The sequence below is a fragment of the Rattus norvegicus genome, chromosome 1, assembly GCF_021556685.1.
Source record: "Rattus norvegicus strain SHRSP/BbbUtx chromosome 1, alternate assembly SHRSP_T2T, whole genome shotgun sequence".
NCBI classification, from domain to species: domain Eukaryota; kingdom Metazoa; phylum Chordata; class Mammalia; order Rodentia; family Muridae; genus Rattus; species Rattus norvegicus.
In genome coordinates, this window is record NC_141534.1 from 19,246,670 (window position 1) to 19,266,434 (window position 19,765).

General features: G+C 37.5%; 1 protein-coding gene across 7 annotated transcripts in view; it reads left to right on the forward strand.

Annotated features, from left to right (window-relative positions):
* Positions 1 to 19,765, forward strand: part of Lama2 (laminin subunit alpha 2) — a 647,938-nt gene that overhangs the window by 338,788 nt on the left and 289,385 nt on the right. For all 7 annotated transcript variants that reach the window (XR_015627317.1, XR_015627326.1, NM_001427039.1 and 4 more), the window contains exons 13-14: positions 3,457 to 3,558; positions 4,809 to 5,020. Coding sequence is in view for 5 of the 7 variants with exons in the window: in NM_001427039.1 (NP_001413968.1) it covers positions 3,457 to 3,558; positions 4,809 to 5,020 (314 nt within the window). In the remaining 2 variants the exon portion in view is untranslated. The remainder of the gene's footprint in view (positions 1 to 3,456; positions 3,559 to 4,808; positions 5,021 to 19,765) is intronic.

Consider the following 19,765-nt stretch of genomic DNA (forward strand, 5'->3'; position numbering starts at 1 on the left):
CCCTGCTCTCTCAGAAAAGTTTCCTTGATGTCATCCACTACACTGGGGATTAGCTTGTCTCTGCCTCTTCCACATGATCCCTGGGCTTCAGGGACAGGGGCCATAATACAAATATCCCAATTATGCCTCAACATTTCGTGAGTAGATTGAACATAAACACACACACACACACACACACACACACACACACACACACGCACACACACTGTAAATACTTGTATAGGAAGAAGGGATAATGTTTCGAAATTTTAGTCCCTTAAGTCTTCAGAATCCAGAAAGATGAATCACTTGTCCTGTCTGTTATACTAAACAGAATCTGACAGCTATGTTTAATTTATCTGGTTCAGTATTACAGAGCTCTTTAGCCATTTCATTTCACTACATTCCTCTTGAAATGTTTGCTCTGGTAAGAAGAAGCAAATCTTGAGTTTTACAATCCACTTACTGGAATAGCAGTGATGATAATCTGAGATCACAAAACCAAAGCTTGTTTTCTGAGAAGAATTTCCTCTTCACGTACAATGTTCTTTTTTCTTTTCTTTTCTTTTCTTTTTTCGGAGCTGGGGACCGAACCCAGGGCCTTGTGCTTGCTAGGTAAGCGGTCTACCACTGAGCTAAATCCCCAACCCCATGTACAGTGTTCTTAATACTGTGTCCCACCACATACTCCTCCAGTTTATATTTCTTGAAACTTAGTAGAATAAACACAAATACAACCCCATACCCAATACTTTGGTAAAGCTAATTTTTACAAATTGGCTTCAGCATTTTTTACTCACTATTGAAAAATTTTCCTGATTGATTCGATCTTCAATGAAAAGTATACCATGTATACCATGTTCTTATGCTACACAGGTGACCCATGTTGCATGGAAACAACAGTATAGGCAAGCAAGCTATTTCTTTCCAACAAAGGAAGAATTAAAGCAGATACTCCTGGGAAAGAGCTATCTGTAATGTTCTTTTCTTAATGGAAGACTGGAGAGTGCAGAATTTAGCCCTAAACCACATCCGGAATAGAAGGTTGTTTGTATTTTCAGTGGGAAATTTCTTCTTTACTTCTAAGCCGAGTCTCCCCACAGGGAAAAAAAAATCCCCAATAAATATGGAGAAAAAAGTAAAATGCTAAGTCAGTATCACATTTCACAGAATGATGTATTCTCACTAAATTTAATTTTTCTCAGCATTGAAAAGCTAGACAGCGTTCATCTCTTATGGGGATAGTGTAATCTATCCAGTAAATACAAGAACCAAATGGAAGAGAGCTGAAAGTGCCCTGCTTCCACCTGTGTGAGCCCCATTTCCCTCTCTAGCTCATGGAGAGATAGCAAGAAAGCATTCCTGCATCATGGGAGTAAATTAGATGTTCTATTGATGTATGACAAGGCTTAATAAAATTATGAAAATGAACTAATTTGAAAGCCCCAGTGATGAGATTTATAAATGGATTTTAGAAAGCCACAAATTATGGCAAATTAACTACATGCAGTACACATTTTCCATGGATATCATGTTTTGTTAATCTATTCAGTGAATGCTACCGGGCACATCTGTACCCATTCTAGAACCCTTCAGCTCTAATACTCATGATGTTTTATAATGATTCTTTACTGCGCTTCAGAAGGATTAAAGAATGCTTTGCCTTAGAGGTTTTGCTGTTGAGACATTAACCAGGCAAACAGAAAAGTATTTGTGCTACTGAAAAACCACAGGGATTCTATAAGAAATTCTCTAGCAAGAACATTGTAATTTGAAAATTATTTAATAATGTAAAAACAATATTGGGTTGCATACAAAGTTAAAATGCACCATTTGCCTTGACCCAGTAATGGAAGTTTAAAAAAAATGATCAAGCTTCTCTTCAAGGAAGATTCAGGAACTGAAGCTAAAGATGGGTGCATTGAATATTTGAGGTGTTGTTAGACAATTTAATATACAACTCTGAGTTTAGTTATGTCACCCAAAATTCAGATGCCATGGTCCCCGTTACCTCAGACAGGATTAAAGATTCCAAGTTGGAATCCTTAATATCTACCTCCTGCTGCATGTGTTTATTAATTTAGAAAGCACTAAATAATTCAGATTTCTTTGAGATATTAATAAAATTCAGTGCAGCCTTTTTAGTTTCTTGCTGATATCTCACTGGTTTGAGCAAACTGGCTGTGTGAAATGTTGGATGCTTACCCTAATGGAGCTAAAACCTTGGTATACAGATTCTTCCCCCATTACTTATATTAATTCCGACTGCTATTGTCCAGGCAGACACTTATTATTTTATATATGAAAAGACATTAGAGTAGCACATTTCTTGGCGGAGCAAGGGAATAAATGTTTTCTGAAATTCGGTCCCTCCGGAGTACCATGTAATGAGCTCTTCTAAGCCAATGCTGAACTGCAGTATAAAATCCTGTGTAATGAGCCATAGCCGGCTCTGTGTGGTCCTATGGGGCAACTACAAAAACCAGGACTCCTCCTCCTCCTCCATCCACTGCCTCTCCGGGCAGTGCCTTCTGGTCAGGGTCTGCCATGAAAGGACAAAGAGAGCCCAGGTCAGAGAAGCTGGGACCTGTATATCAGCAGAGAGCAAGCAGCAGAATACAGATCATCAGCTTTGCTCTAGGAATGTCTTTGTTTACAGGGCCAGGGAGGAATTTTGAAAGGCCTGGCACATTTGCATTGAGTCTGTCACTCACAGATCTAATTTTGATTCCTGCCCTGTAAAATAATCTTGTGTTCCATTAAAAAAATATATTTTTTACGAGGTTAATATCAGTGTCAGAAAATGTAGACATCAAGCAGACTTTAGAAGGAATGGAGTTTGCTTAATGAAAGTAGGGTAATAACATTCATTCAGAGTAGCTTATTTGATTACGTGGGCAAAAGTAGACCTTCTCAGGCATATTCTGATCGAATTTGCATGTAAATTTTGCAGCGAAACTTTATTTTTCTTTGACCAATAATGTTTGTCAACTTAGCTCATGGCCTATGTAAAGTGTCTTTCAAATGGAAGAATGTCTTTGTTGAATGCATTCAGAGTCACTGGAATGTAGGTAACCATAGGGATGCATGAACACTGTCCACTGAGCCTTCTGTTTTAGGAGTCTGAAACTAGAACTACAGACTAAGGAGGTAAGAGGAGAGTCTGTGATTAGAACCTAGCTTCCTTCATCAAGCCTGCCTTCCTGGGGAAATAGTACATGGATGTCTATTCATGTCAAACTTGCTGTTGATGAGCGAAAGTTCACATAAAGGTTGTTCCTACACAAATGTCTGTCCTTTGACTGTCAAATGTCAAAATGTCAAAATGTCTGTCAAATGTCTCCACTTTGAACTTCGGTGATCGCTGCTTCTCCAAGTATTGCCCACTACAACAATAAAATTATTTTAAGGTATACATGAAATATTACTTTAAAAACAACTCCTTTGCTGAGATTATCATGCATCTTTCTTTTCCAGCTCCCAGCAGTTGGAGGACAGTTGTCATTTACCATCTCATATGACCTCGAAGAGGAGGAAGATGATACAGAAAAAATCCTTCAGCTGATGATTATCTTAGAGGTAGGAAAATAAGCGTGTCACTTTGCAAACATATGATATCTTTACATTACCTCAGGTCATTCACACTGCTTATAATACAAGTTGGCTGACATATATTCACACACTATGGAAGAAAATACACCTCAGCAATTTCCTGCCATGTTCATGTTTTCATCTGAAACACGTCAAGAAAATTTAAAAAATGAGTGCTGGTGAAAAAGGAGAGACCATTTAGAAATATTTTGAAACTTAAAGTTAAAATGTGATTGCATTTCCATACTGATAAGGTTGTATCGATACTGATTTATGCAACGTGTTATATTGTAGATTCTATTGTTTGCTTTTTGCTTCGATAGCCAAAAGGAAAGGGTGGGGAGAGGAATTTCCTTGTTGAGCTGTTGACAACTCCTGACTTCAAAATCTTACTTTAGGAAGAAAGGGTAAGAGATAAACTGCATTTGGGAACTAGAAGGCTATGGACCACCATGGTCCAAATCTACTACAGTAACATGCTTACAACTCTTACTTTCTTGGGCTGTGGTAATACTTTCTTCAGCCACAGGGGTACCATAGGCACACACATGAATGTGAGTTAGTGGTTCCAAAAGGTGCTGGCTGAGCTTCAGGCACTGTTCTTGCCAAGAGCCTTCCTTGCTTTGGGGTCACGGTCAGAAAGACAACATCACTCTCGCAGAGTGAATTTCTCTCAGAATTGAAGTTCTCTTGCACACGGAGATCAAGAGATGATGTACCTCTAAAATGTTAAATGAAAACAGTTACCTGAATGCCTTTATTCAGCGTACATGATTCTTAACATGAGACTGCTGTCCTATTTTGAACATTAGTGTGCAGAACTTTCCTGCTATAGACGCCAGAAATCTTTTTATGTACATGTTACTGAAAGTTCCCTCCCTACTTGCCTCTAATTCTTATTTCTGCCATAATTCTATTATAGTTTCATGCTTTCATGAAGTGAAACTGTTTGTAACAATATATGCATATAAGATGTATATTATTTCAGTTAATGGAGAAAGTGGGAATATACAAAATTATAATGGTGGACTCTGTCATGGAGAAGATGAAGGGTGATCTTCCATTGCTAAGTCTTTGCTTCATGCTCATCAGAAACATACTGAATGACAGAGGAAACTGACCTTAAGTTAAAGCCCTCATGAGGATAATTTTGAGTAGGGAGTCCAAACTCAGAAGCCCTTTCTAATTTTTGTACCTTTCTTGCAATTTTATTTACATATACTTTTCACCCCCTTTAGGGAAATAACTTGAGAATCAGCACAGCCTATAAGGAGGTACACTTAGAGCCATCTGAAGAACATGTTGAGGAATTATCACTCAAGGAAGAGTCCTTTACCATACATGGAACAAATCTGCCCGTCAGTAGAAAGGACTTCATGATCTTGCTCACAAATTTGGAGAGAGTCCTCATCCAAACCACATACAACTTAGGGATGGACGTCATCTTCAGGTAAGTGCGAGAACCCCACCTTCCAGAGCCATTGTGTATCTGAGACAAACGAAGATATGCCAGAAAAACATATTTTAAAAGGTCTAGGTTTATGGCTTTAAGTAAAAAATAAATAGCCATAAGTTCTAGTTTCTAGGAAGTAATTATATACACCCTTTAAATTTTAAATGTTGAGAACAATGTACTGGACTTTTAATACTTATAAATCCTCTATAGTTTTTTTTAGAGCTTATGATAATGACCCTTATTGACAAACAAAAAGGACAGCATCTCAGATTGCAAAATACTGAAGATACATGATTGCAGGGTGCTCATATTCAAAAAGTGGTTTGTAAAATATTTCTTTTATTAATCAATCAACTAGTTTCTAATAGAATTTAGATTGTAATAAGAAATGCAGGCCTCTTCACTTACATAATCACACATCTCTTTATAAAACACTGTCAGATATGATAGGAAAGAGTAGAAGATTTTGAAGATAACCCTCTTTTGATTTGGGCAATTTATTGGTATTTATGGCACCTCGATTTTAAGTTCGATAAAGCCCTTAACAATATCTATCTCATCCCTCATGGGTATGGTTGAAATAATATTTAATTTTGTCATTTTAAAAGGCTAATTCCTTCTTAGTATCTATATATTTTATTATAAAGAAAGAACCATGACTTGAGTCAAACTGTTCTCCAAAGTCTGACTAAAATCTCCCATGTTTCTAAATTAGAAACAATGACATCCTGTCTGATAAAAAACTTATTTCATATATACTGGAATATGCTTTTCGTCCTTTTTAAAATCCAGTTAGTAACACAAAATACCACCGCGCCTTCATCCTCAATCAGATTAATCGTCCTCCAGATTTTTCAGTAGCAGATTCTACCACAACTGTCTGCTAGTGCTGCTGGGCTTGTCTTTCACTAGTAATATTTCAGCAAATTCCAATCATCATTACCATTTCCCAAAGGAGGGAGCTGCAGATTCATAAACAAAATCATGGCCAAACAATGTACCTCTTTTGCATAGGCAATTCTGCTAGATGCTGAGTTAAAGTGCTGTAAAGATGAGAGGCAGCACTTAGGAATTAATTATGTTTTTCCCCGCTTAGTAAATAGAGATTGTCATGATGTTTAAACAGTATAAAGAAATGAGTCCTCTAGCTTTCAGAGTGAATGACAACCAAATTGACCAAAAGTGGCTAGAGGGCTTATTTCTTGTTGTCGCATTGTTTCTCAGGCTAGTTAATTCAAAGACACTTCCTCCTGATTTATGTCAGACAATTTCAAAGTCTACCCATCTTAAAAGCATTGGTTTCATTTAAATCTTTCTGGGGTTCTCTCTGAACTTACGAATGTGGTCATGAAGTATGGCTATATGGAAAGATTTAGTAGCTTTTCAAGCAGGTGACTGCTTTTTGCCACCCTTATTACTGAAGGGCTATTTTCTAAGAAGTAGAGACAGAGTCAGACTGAAGCCCCAACTCATTCTAGGAGAGCTTAAAGTCAGCATGAATCCTGAATTAGTAAGCTTGCCATATTTTATTCATCTCTGATCTACCAATAGAATGAGTCATGTTTGTTAAACACCGCCTGAATTGATTGCAACTCGTGCTGCACCGTGGGCTTCTGAGTTGGCGTACCATTCACGTGCAAGCACAAGGAAATTGAAGCTATTGCAACAATTCATATTTAGACTTACTGAAGGATAGTTATCCCTGCAAAATGGGCTTAGGTTTGCCCAGTTCCGCCGTTAGGTGGAATTGGATAGGAAACTGAGCTGAGGGTCAAGGATTTTGACTTCTGTTTCCAACACAGCTACTTAATAGTTGTAAACATGAATATGGCTTTGACCTCTTTGTGCCCCAGTCACTTCGTTTCTGAAACAAGGACGACAATTGCCTCGACAATCTCAGGAGGTCACTTTGGGAATGGAATTAGAGAATTGCTCAAACACTTTTCTAACAGAAAAATCAGCTCACACATAGGAAGTGTTTATGTCTGACCAATCTCATTCCAGGTGAATATACTTTCTATAAATATCATTAGACTTGCAGACATCCAGCATATGAAATACTCTGCCATTTCCACAACTGTTATTGCTGTGGTCATGTACAATGCTGACAGACTCAGTCAGTGTGGCTGATGATATCCTCTAATCAATCCTCTGATCTAACTTAGTAAGATGAATAGAAAACATAAGTATATTTGTTATTTTTTCCGAAGATAAGATAAAGGCATGGAACAATGTCTTGGCACACAAAACATCAGTACCATTTTGGATACCTAGCTCCTCCTAAGTCTCGGGTGAGCATGAACATTTGCCTGGAATCCTATTACTTAAGATGTGGAAGGGTTGGGGATTTAGCTCAGTGGTAGAGCGCTTGCCTAGCAAGAACAAGGCCCTGAGTTCAGGCCCCAGCTCCAAAAAAAAAGAAAAGAAAAAAAAAAGAAGTGGAGACAGGGGATTGTTCCCTAAAGCAAGCTAGACTAGACAAATTTATAAATTCCAGGTTTAAGTGAAAGACCTTGTCTCAGTATGTGAAGTTTCATATCCATCCTAAGACATCAAGTACCAACCTCTGGCTCCATATGCAACTCATTCACACACACACACACACACACACACACACACACACACACACACACACACACACCCCAAAATAAGAAATGTAAGATAAATCAAGTACCTGCATGTACTTCTCCTATACGTTTCCCAAATCTTGACTTTAGTAACATCCTTGACAATTAAATTAAACAAAATATTTCCTAAGTACCTATAAGGCACAAAACTCTTCACAAATTTTCTTCTGGCTCCACACTAGACATTATCATAGTTCACCAAATTCTATTCCTTTGGAAATTTTTACATCCCCTTTGCTCTTGAGAGCAGAGGATGTAGTTTGGTCAGTGCAAAGGAAATTAATGTCATTGGCATCTTCCCTGAAGAGGAACACTTAACCGCCAGTGTAAGACTTCCTAGAGTGTATTCAGCAACCAGAAAAATGAATAACCTGAAGTTCCAACAGGATGTGGACGACAGTGCCCTGGCTTTTTAAATCTTTTAGTTACTGAAGGAAGGTTGATTTTTTTGAAATCCTCCTATAGACCTGGATCCAAATTTGAAGTAGCTACCATGACAGAATCAAACCTGCTGTGACTTTTTGAAGGTACACCTCAAATGGATTCACTGAATGAAAGCAAGCATCTTTAAAAAGAAACATTTAAAATTATTTGTTTATTTCATTATATTGTTGCTTTGCCTGGTTGTATGTTGATGTGTCATGTGAACATGTGGTGACATTAGAAGCCAGAAGAGGGTATAAGTTTACCTGGAGCTGGAGTTACAGGCAGGTATGAGCTGCTTTGTAGGTGCTAGGAACCAAACCTGGGTCCTCTGGCACAGCAGCCAGTGCCTCTTAACTGATGAACTATTTCTCCAGCACCACGAAAATGTTTTTATTTAACATATAACAGTTATACGTATTGAGGAGCTTCATAAATATTTTATTCAGGTATATTGTGCCCTTTGAACTCAGCCTTATACAGAACCTTTTAAAGCCAAGATATTTTTATGTGAATTTAATAATGAATTTAGAAGTTTTGTATTGAATACAATTTGACAGAGTTCTATCTATCAAGATAAAGCAAAAAGAGCAAAATAATTTGGTAATCAGAGACATGGCGTCGATGAGTACATACTTGGTCTCTACTTTTGAAAGGAACCGTCCAGGTGTCCATATTTTAACGAAATACATTGACAAGGACCCTAGGACTTAAAAGTATTTACAGAACACACTTTTCATCCTGCTGTTAATGAGAGATAGAGCCAGGGCTTAAACCCACAGGCGTTTCATCCCAGCATCTTTAACATGTGTCTGTAAATATTTGACTCACTCAATCTGCAAACACATGCTGAGCGTCTCGTGTGTATCCGATAAATCTCAGTGCTTAGCCTTGTAAACTGGCGGAAGTAATTTCCTGAATTTCTGGAATGAAGATGAGGGGAGGGAACAATGCCTGTCTAGCACCTGATTTAGCAGCATTGGTTGGGATGCAATATGGGGCAATGAACTCAAAGAAAGCAAAATCCAAAATAGAAGCAAGATTCATATATTTATAGTAATATAAGGGTTGCTGCAATATGAGTAAATACTTTGTGCACTTGAATGGCTAAGGAAAAGGAAATGAAATCTTATGCCAGCATTTTATGTTTATAGAAATGACTGTAGTAGCATCAGAATCCCTCTTTCATTTCTCCGACTTGACACAGATCAAACTATTTGGAGAAGGGCTGAGGAGATGAGGTTGTTTATTAAACGCACTGCTTGGCACACAAGCATGAGGACTAAAATTTAGAGCCCTAGCAGCAACTTTCCACTGTAATCCCAGCACCCTGGACGAGGGGATAATGATTACCAATGAGGCACTGGACAGTTAATCTAGTACAACTGGTGCACTGCAGATTTTGAGAGTGCAAAACCATGTTTGTAAAAATGAGCTAGAGAAATATTCCTGGAGATACCCAGCCTTGACCTCGTGCATGCTCACATGCATGCTTTTGGCACACACGAGTAAAATATTCATACAGACATAACATGCACCATACACAAACATGTACCTCTCCCACATACACATACACACCCATCCACACACAGACTTCTCAGAGACATACACACACAATGCACAGGTATCCCTGACACAAGCATAGCATACATACACATACAATTTTATCTTATCTATACTTTCTTTATTATTATTGGATATTTTTAATTTACCTTTCACAGGTTATCCCCTTTCTCCCACAAAGCCACCCACCCCTTCCCTCCTTCCCTCCCTAACATTCCCCTAGACTAGTGGGTTCAGCCTTGGCAGGACCAGGGGCTTCTCCTCCCCTTTGGGGCCCAACAAGGCCATCCTCTGCTACATATGCAGCTGGAGCCATGGGTCTGTTCATGTGTTTGCTTTGGATGGTGGTTTAATCCCTGGGAGCTCTGGTTGGTTGCTATTGTTGTTTGTATGGGATTGCAAATGCCTTCAGCTCCTTCCACCTTTCTCTCACTCATCCACTGCGGAGCACTCTTCTCAGTGAAATGGTTGCCTGCAAGCATCTGCCTCTGTGCTTATCATGCTGTGGCAGAGCCTCTCAGGAGACAACTATATCAATCTCCTGTCAACATGCGCTTCTTGGCATCAGCAATATTGTCTGGTTTTGGTGGCTGTGTGTATATGGGCTGGATCCCCAGGTGGGGCAGTCTCTGGATGACCTTCCCTTCAGTCTCTGCTCCAAACTTTGTCTCCATATCTAATCCTAGGAATATTTTTGTTTCCCTTCTAAGAAGGACTGAAGCATCCGCACTTTTGTGGTCGTCCTTCTTGAGCTTCATGTAGTCTGTGGATTGTATCTTGGATAATCCAAGTTTTTGGGCTAATATTCACTTATCAGTGAGTACATACCATGTGTGTATTTTTGTGACTGAGTTACCTCACTCAGGATGATATTTTCTAGTTCCATCCATTTGACTATGAATTTCATGAAGTCATTGTTTTTAATAGCTTAGTAGTATTCCATTGAGTAGATGTACCACATTTTTTGAATCCATTCCTCTGTTGAAGGACAACTGGATTTTCTTTCCAGCTTCTGGCTATTTTAAATAAGGCTGCTATAAACATAGTGGAGCATGTGTCCTTGTTATATGTTGGAGCATCTTTTGGGTATATGCCCAGAAGTGGTATAGCTGGGTCCTCAAGTATTACTATGTCCACTTTTCTGAGGAACTTCCAGAATGATTGTACCAGCTTGTAATTTCACCAACAATGGAGGAGTATTCCTCTTTCTCCACAATCCCACCAGACTCTTTTGTCACCTGAGTTATTTATCTTAGATATTCTGACTGGTGTGAGGTGGAATCTCAGGGCTGTTTTGATTTGCACTTCCCTGATGAATAAGGATGTTGAACATTTCTTTAGGTACTTCTCAGTCATTTGATATTTCTCAGCTGAGAATTCTTTGTTTAGCTCTGTACCCCATTTTTAATCAGTTCTTTGTTCTCTGGAGTCTAACTTCTTGTGTTCTTTGTATATATTGGATATTAGTCCTCTATCATATGTAGGGTTGATAAAAATCTTTTCCCAATCTGTTGGTTGCCATGTTGTCCTAATGACAGTGTCCTTTGCCTTACACAAGCTTTGCAATTTTATGAGGTCCCATTTTTTTATTCTAAATCTTAGAGCATAAGCCATTGGTGTTCTGTTCAGAAAATTTTCCGCAGTGCCCATGTGTTTGAGAATCTTCCCCACTTTTTCATCAATTAGTTTGAGTGTATCTGGTTTTATGGGGTGGTCCTTGATCCACTCAAATTTGAGCTCTGTACATGTCATTAAGAATGGATCAATTTTCATTCTTCTACATGGTGGACTCCAGTTGAACTAGCACCATTTGTTGAAAATGCTATTGTTTTTCCACTATATGGTTTTAGCCCCTTTGTCAAAGATCAAGTGCCCATAGGTGTGTGGGTTCATTTCTGGGTCTTCAATTCTATCCCATTGATCTCCCTGCCTGTCTCTGTACCAATACCATGCAGTTTTTATCACTGTTGCTCACTGTTTTTATTACTAATACTGCTTGAGGTCAGAGATAGTGATTGCCCCAGAAGCTCTTTTATTGTTAAGGGTAGTTTTCGCTATCCTGGTTTTTTTTGTTATTTCAAATTAATTTGCAAATTGCTCTTTCTAACTGTATGGAGAATTGAGTTGGAATTTTGATGGGGATTGCGTTGAATCTGTAGATTGCTTTTGGCAAAAATGGCCATTTTTACTATATTAATCCTGCCAATCCATGAGCATCGGAGATCTTTCCATCTTCTGAGATCTTCAATTTCTTTCTTCAGAGACTTGAAGTTCTTATCATACAGATTTTTCACTTGCTTAGCTAGAAACACACCAAGTTATTTTATGTTATTTGGGACTATTGTGAAGGGTGTCATTTCTTTCTCAGCCTGTTAATCCTTTGAGTAGAGGAAGGTTACTGATTTGTTTGAGTTATTTTTCTATCTAGCCAATTTGCTGAAGTTGTTTATCAGGTTTAGGAGTTCTCTGGTTGAATTTTTGGGGTCACTTAAGTACAATATCATATCATCTGCAATAGTGATATTTTGACTCCTTCTTTCCAATTTGTATCCCTTTGACCTTCTTTTGTTCTCTGATTACTCTGGCAAGGACCTCAAGTACTATATTTAATAGGTAGGGAGAGTGTGCACAGCCTTGTCTAGTCCCCGATTCTAGTGGGATTGCTTCAAGTTTCTCTTCACTTAGTTTGATGTTGTCTACTGGCTTGCTGTATAGTGCTTTTATTATTTTTAGGTATGGGCCTTGAATTCCTGATACTTACCAGACTTTTATCATGAAGGGTTATTGAATTTTGTCAAATGCTTTCTCAGCATCCAATGAGATAGTAATGCGGTGTTTTTCTTTGAGTTTCTTTATATACATTCTATAGATATCTGTTAAATCCATTTGAGCCATAATTTCTGTTAGTTTCTCTGTCTCTCTGTTTAGTTTCCGTTTCCATGATCTGCTCATTGATGAGAGTGGGGTGTTAAAGTCTCCCACTATTACTCTGTGAGGTGCAATGTGTGCTTTGGGCTTTAGTAAGGTTTTTTTTTGTTTTGTTTTTTTTTTTGTTTTTTGTTTTTTGTTTTCTTTGTTTTTTATGAATGTAGGTACCATTGCATTTGGAGCATAGATATTCAGGATTGAGAGTTCATGTTGGTGGACTTTTCCCTTGATGAATATGAAGTGTCCTTCCTTATATTTTTTGACAACATTTGCTGAAAGTTGACTTTAATTGATATCAGAATGGTTACTCCCGCTTGTTTCCTGGGACCATTTGCTTGGAAAAATATTTTCCAGGCTTTTGCTCTGAGGTAGTATTTTTCTTTGTCACTGAGGTACATTTCCTTTTTGCAGCAAAATGCTCAGCCCTGTTTATGCATCCAGTCTGTTAGTCTATATCATTTCATTGTCAACTGAGTCCATTGATGTTAAGACATATTAGGGACCAATGATTTTTTTTCCTGTTATTTTTGTTCTTAGAGGTGGAATTATGTTTGTGTGGCTCTCTTCTTTTGGCTTTGTTTAAAGATTAGTTTCTAGCTTTTTCTATGGTGTAGTTTCTCCTCTTGTATTGGAGTTCTCCATCTATTATCCTTTGTAGGGCTGGACTTATGGAATGATATTGTGTAAATTTGGTTTTGTCATGGAATATCTTGCTTTCTGCATCTATGTTAATTAGAGTTTTGCAGGTATAGTAGCTTGGGCTGGCATTTGTGTTCTCTTAGGTTCTGTATGACATCTACCCAGTATTTTCTATCTTTTATAGTCGTTAGTGAAAATTTTGGTATAATTCTTATAGGTCTTCTTTTATATGTTGCTTTTCCCCTTATTGCTTTTAATATTCTTTCTTTGTTTTGTTCATTTGGTGTTTTGATTATTATGTGACAGGAGGAATTTTTTTCTGGTTCAATCTATATGGAATTCTGTAAGCTTCTTGTATGTTCATTGGCATCTCTTTCTTTAGGTTAGGGAAGCTTTCTTCTATAATTTTGTTGAAGATAATTACTGGCCCTTTAAATTGGGAATCTTTGCTCTCTTCTATACCTATTATCTTTAAGTTTTATCTTCTCTTTTTGTCCTGGATTTCCTGGATGTTTTGGATTAAAATATTTTTGCATTTTATATTTTCTTTGGTGGTTGTGTCAATGTTTTCTATGTTATATTCTGCCCCTGAGATTCTCTCTTCTATTTCCTGTATTCTGTTGGTGATGCTTACATCTATGACTCCTAATCTCTTTCCTAGGTTTTCTATCTCCAGGGTTATTTCCCTTTGTGATTTCTTTATTGTTTCTATTTCCATTTTTAGACCCTGGATGGTTTTGTTCAATTCCTTTGCCTGTGTTGGTTGTATTTTGTTGTAATTCTTTAAAGGATTTTTGTGTTTCCCCCTTAAGAACTTCTACTTGTTTTCCTGTGTTGTCCTGTATTTCTTTAAGGAATATCCTTCTTAAAGTCCTCTATCATCATCATGAGATGTGATTTTTAAATCAAATCTTGCTTTTCCAGTGTGTTAGGATATCCAGTATTTGCTTTGGTGGGAGAACTGGGCTCTGATTTTGCCAAGTTGTCTGGATTTCTGTTGCTTAGGTTCCTGAGTTTGCCTCTCACCATCTGGTTGTCTCTGATGTTATCTGGTCTTGCTGTCTCAGACAGTGGCTTGACCCTCCTGTAAGCCTGTGTGTCAGCAGTCCTGGAAACCAACTTTCTCCCAGCAGGATCTGGGTACAGAGAGCTGTGGGATAGGGTGAGCTCTGGATGCAGACAGAAACTGGAGTGGTCCTGTCCCAGACTGCTCCTTGGTTCCTGTGTCCAGAGGGCTCCTGGCGGATTACTCTTGGGCCAGGAATGTGAGCAGAAGTGGTGGTCTCCCCTTTGCTGTCAGGATTGTCCACAATTCTCCTTATCTATATTTTCAAGTCATAATACAAGTCAGTTAAAGTACTTGATAACACATACACACCTCATACCACATACATACCACACACACAACACATATACACATATCACACATATCATTCACACATCACATACCACACACACCACATCATAAACTCTAAACACACACACACACACACACACACACACACACACACATACACACTTCTTTCAGACAAGTAAGTCATCCTGTTGCCTCTTTTGAAGAAATGAGGTAGAAGTGATCAGTCACCTCTAATGAGAAAGACTTTGTAAAATCCCCAAACTGTAGTGGCCACACAAGCTTGTAGTGTTGGTTAATCTCGGTCTTGCACATGTTAGTCTATCCTGTCAATGCTGAGCTAAAACCCCAGCTTTCTTCTTATTCTGCATTTAAAGCATAGTCTTTGAGTTGTCATGGATGGTTCTGTAGCTCAAGCAGGCCTTGAAATGGCCTTGTTTATGCCTCTTAGTATTCCGAATGCTGTCATCAAAAGCTTACATAGCCAAGCTCCACTGAATCACCACCTTAGGCCTTGACAAATGCAAACCAAATAAACTATTTTTCTAGCCATAAAATCTTTCTATGTTGACTAACCCTAAGTTAATTTTTTTTAAGTTGAATAAAATGAAAGTGTTTGGTTAAGTAAAATGTGTATACAAAAGAAAAGGCAAGTGATACCAGCATTTCATTTTGTTTTGGTGGTTTTAGTTGTACCATAACTTAGTCAACTTTGTTGAGAAGTTTAATCAAACCAGAATATGTTAACAGGACAGTGTCTGACGTGACTCACATATTTTCCACAGTCAGTTTTATGGCCATGTCTCCTTTCTCCATCCATTATCCTATCAATATTTTTAAGTTATCATAAGGAGAATTAGTTCAGGCATTTGACTTCTTTGACAATGCTTTGAGAGTTCATGCATTTTCAATGTTCAGTACTTTATGGTTGCCAACACTTTGTATTTAAATGAATGCAGCCTGGTATCAAGAAAAGCAAATGACCATATTGAGGCGGGAAGAAATAAACCACAGCCTTTTTCCTGGGTAACACTTAAAACTGTTAAACGCATTAAATTCTCATTTAACAAACAGCAGAACTTAATGAACATTGGGATTCCTCAGTGAATGCTAATGTGGAATATTACAGGGAAAGATGGTTTAGTGTTGAAATTTCTCACAGCTCAAAATGGTTAAGAGATTAAGGAGATGAACATCTGCTGTTCAAAAGACAAAGGAGACTTGGCAGTTCACTGAAAATATTTTTTTGTTTTGTATCCTCATTTTTAAATTGTTTCTTAAAGAACTCAAATGATCATTCTTCTAGATGTCCTTTCTTTGGGTTTAAATGTCAATTTTATAATGAAAGTTCTGAAACATATCTGTCTTTATAAATCAAACTGCTAGTTAGTAAGCTGTGGCTCTTTTATATGGAAATCAACTAATTTATCAACAGTGAAACCATTTGATTCTTAATGATCAGAATTATAGGCCTATTATTTGATAGTACATTAATTCTAGGCAGCTAGATGCCATGATATATTAAGGACATTTCTAGACTCTGGTTTTAAGCCCAAATTAACTTTTCCTCATTTTTTCTGTTTCAGATCAAATATATAATTTAACTCTTACTTACTGCTTTTTATATTTTTGAAATGTGGATAGACCGGTTGTCATTGGCTAATTTAGACATCACATGTAATGTAACAGTATTCCATTTACCTACAAACGTATGTGTATTTTAATTAATCCTGAATATGTCTACCATTTATCCAACCATCCATTTATTCCTTAATCCATTCAACTATCCATCCATTTATTTATCAGAAGTTCATAATGTTCACTTAAGACCATCTGCATATCAGTTATTTATATTACTATTCAGAAAAGTAGCAAAATTATAGTTATGATGTTGCATCTAAAATAATTGTATGATTAAGGTCACCAGAACACAAAAAACTAACTGTATTAAGGGGCCACAGATCTAGATAGAAGTAGCTGCTTTATGATATTGTGAGTATCCTAAATGATATAATTGTGCCCTTTCAAATAAGAGAAGAGCTCGTGAAATTCTACCCCCAACTGTGGAATTATTGAAAATTCAAAGAGGAATGAAAGGAAGAAGGAAAGAATGCAGAGATGGAAAGAGACAGACACAGAAAGAGACAGACAGAGAGGGTCAATTTTCTTCAGGAATAGAGTCCTATAGTAATTATACTATATATCTATATAGTATATAGAATTATACACTTTAACATGTATAGGCAGTACTCAATGAACTGAGTATTATATTGTTTTGTAGAAAGGAAAAGGGATTGGGAAAATAGAGGAGGAAGTGAAAGGGAAGGAGTGAAGAATGTATTTGATCAAAGTCCATTTTACATGTGTATGAAATTCTCAACTAATAAAAAAGCATACTAATTTTATTTTGTGGATGTAATATTAAAGAGTAAGAGATACATAAGGAAATGCCCATGAAAGTGTGCCTTTCATGTATAGGCTTACCTGGTGAGCAAAAACTCCACTTTGTGATTTTTTTTAAAGTAATGCCTGTATAGAAACACAATAAAGACTGCCTATCAATCTAAGACCTTTCACCAAGAGCTTCAAAGAAAGCACTCAAAAATAGTGCTGACTGTGTGGAGAGGATATGCACTTTAAGATTCCAGATGTCACTAAGTGCCCAAAATGATTCCATCCATCAACCTATTTAAAGGATTCAATTAAATTTCCATCCCGTTTCAAGGATTATATAAAAATTAACACCTATTCCAATGGTCTATCAGGTAATAGGAAGGAAAAAAGTGAATAGCAGCAAAAAAAGAAAGAAAGAAAGAAAGAAAGAAAGAAAGAAAGAAAGAGACTTACTTTCAACCAATAAAGGCACCAATGAGCTGAATGGATTGCTCTCAAAAGAAGAAATAAAAATAGGGAATACATAGTTTAAAATGTATTCAGTATGTGTAACCAGCAGGGAAACAGATCTTACCACTGCTTTAGATTCTGTCTCATTCCACTAGAATGACCAGCATCAAGAAAACAGATGACAGCAAATATGAGTGAGGATTTAGGAATGAGGAGCCTTTGTTTATAGTTAGTGGGAGGGTAACTGGTGTAGCCACTGTGGAAATCCATGTGGGGCTTCTAAAAACATCATGACCCTCTGATCCCGCTATATGACTACTCAACCAAAGTCCTCTTCATACTACCCCAGGGATACTTGCATATAGATGTTTGTACCTGCTCTATTCATAACAGCAAGCCAAGGGCTCACAATATGCCTTTGCGTCTCTTGGCTTGCACCTTCTTTCTTCTCTCTCTTTCACAGTGTTCCTGAGCCTGGGAGAAGAGCACTCCCAGGAACACTCCACTGTTGCTAGTTCCCATCAGTTTTACTGGATTTGAGTCTCTTCATTAACCAATGTCCACTGCAAAAAGAAACATCTTTGATGAAGGTTGAGAGAAACACTAATCAATACTCAGAAGGCAAAATGACACTATGCCCATTAAGAAAAAACAGTAGTTATCTTAACCCTAGGGTGTATGATCCCCCAGCCATGACATTTTGGTCAGAATTCATCAGAATGTGATTAATTACTGGTTACCCCTATAACAACATGTCATTATTAGGCCAGAGGACATTTTCTCCAGCTAGGTCATTACTGTACCTCATAGGGTTTACAGCTTAGTAGGACTATTGATGGAATTTTTTTTTCTTCAAACAACTTGAATCACCGCTATCGCAGTGCTATGAAAACTAGTCAGAAGGGGAATGTCATCTCAGATCGTACCTGATTTCCAAATATCCTACAACCCAAGTGTGTGCTGTCTTAAGCAACATGGGTTTCTGTTCTAGTTCTGTTGGGCAATCAAGGACATTAACAATACTCTGTATTGTTTGGCGTAGTCAGGGCCTCTTTGTACAATTACCTGATAGTGAGTTATCCCACATGTAATACTAGGATTTTTATTTGATGATCTTATCATCTACCAATTTTTTATTTAAGTGGAATAATCTTATTTTTTGAGACAAAATTTTGCTGCATAACTCATTCCAACCTGTAGTTTCTTCCACTAGTTTCATAATTTCTTACATTTAGGACTTTGATCAATTTTTTGCCTTTTCTGTCATTGTGTCTTATTTTGTTTCTTTCTGTTTGTTTTAGTTTAGTTTTGTGTAGAAGGAGAGATAGAGTTCAGGCTTTATCATCTGCATACAGATTTCTCTTAACTGTTGAAGGTGTCGTCACTTTTATATTTTATTTTAACTTGTTTTTATTCTTTGTGAGTTTCACATCATGCACCCCAATCCCACTCAACTCCTACCTCTTCAAATCTGCCCTCTGTCCTTGCAACCTTCCCCAACAAAAATCAAAAACAAAAGTTAAGAAAATAAAAAAGCATAAAAAAATCTTATCATGGAGGCTGTAGTGTGTCACAGTATGTCCACACATCTTTGTTTGCAAATATTCATTGCAATGAAACATTGGTCTGGTTCAGGGCCTCTGGCTTCTGTTACACCATCAATACTGGATCCTCACCAAGACTTCTCTTCGTTATCCTGATGTTGCCTCCTGTTTTGGAGATCCTGAAGGTTTAGATCTGAAGGACAGGTCCTTTCACACACTTCTGGTGTTCATAGATGGGGTAGATGTTGGAGTGGGCCAACTCAGATCTGGCCCTAGGTGGAAACTGAGTTGGTGAGCCTGCCAATTCTCCTATACCACACCAGTAGGACCAGCTTTTCCAGCACTGTGCCTGCCAGCTCACCTAATGCTCCAGCCAGCAAGGGCCAGCTCTCCTGCTCTAATGTATGGTCTTTGATACCTTTTAAAAAATATTGTGTATGTGTTTTTGTGCTCTCTTTTTTTTTTTATTCCATTGGCTGTTTAATTTTTCTAAGTGTTCTGTTCGTCAGAATAGTCAGGTCATTATGGCTTCTGAAAATATTTTTAAATCAGCAACTGAAATGCATCCAGAGTTGTTGAAGTTTGCTCTCTGTGTTACAGGACTCTAATGTTTCTATTTGAATTAGAGAATTGTTGATTCTTCTTTGTTTTTAGCTCCATTAAAAATACCATTAATATTTTAATGAAAACTGCATTGAATATGTATGTAGTAGGCTTTGCATGTTATGGGCATTTCAGTACTATTAGACATTACAGTCCATGAACTCTAGATGTCCACTTAGTTTGTTTCCTCTTCAATTTCTGTCACTGTTGTCCT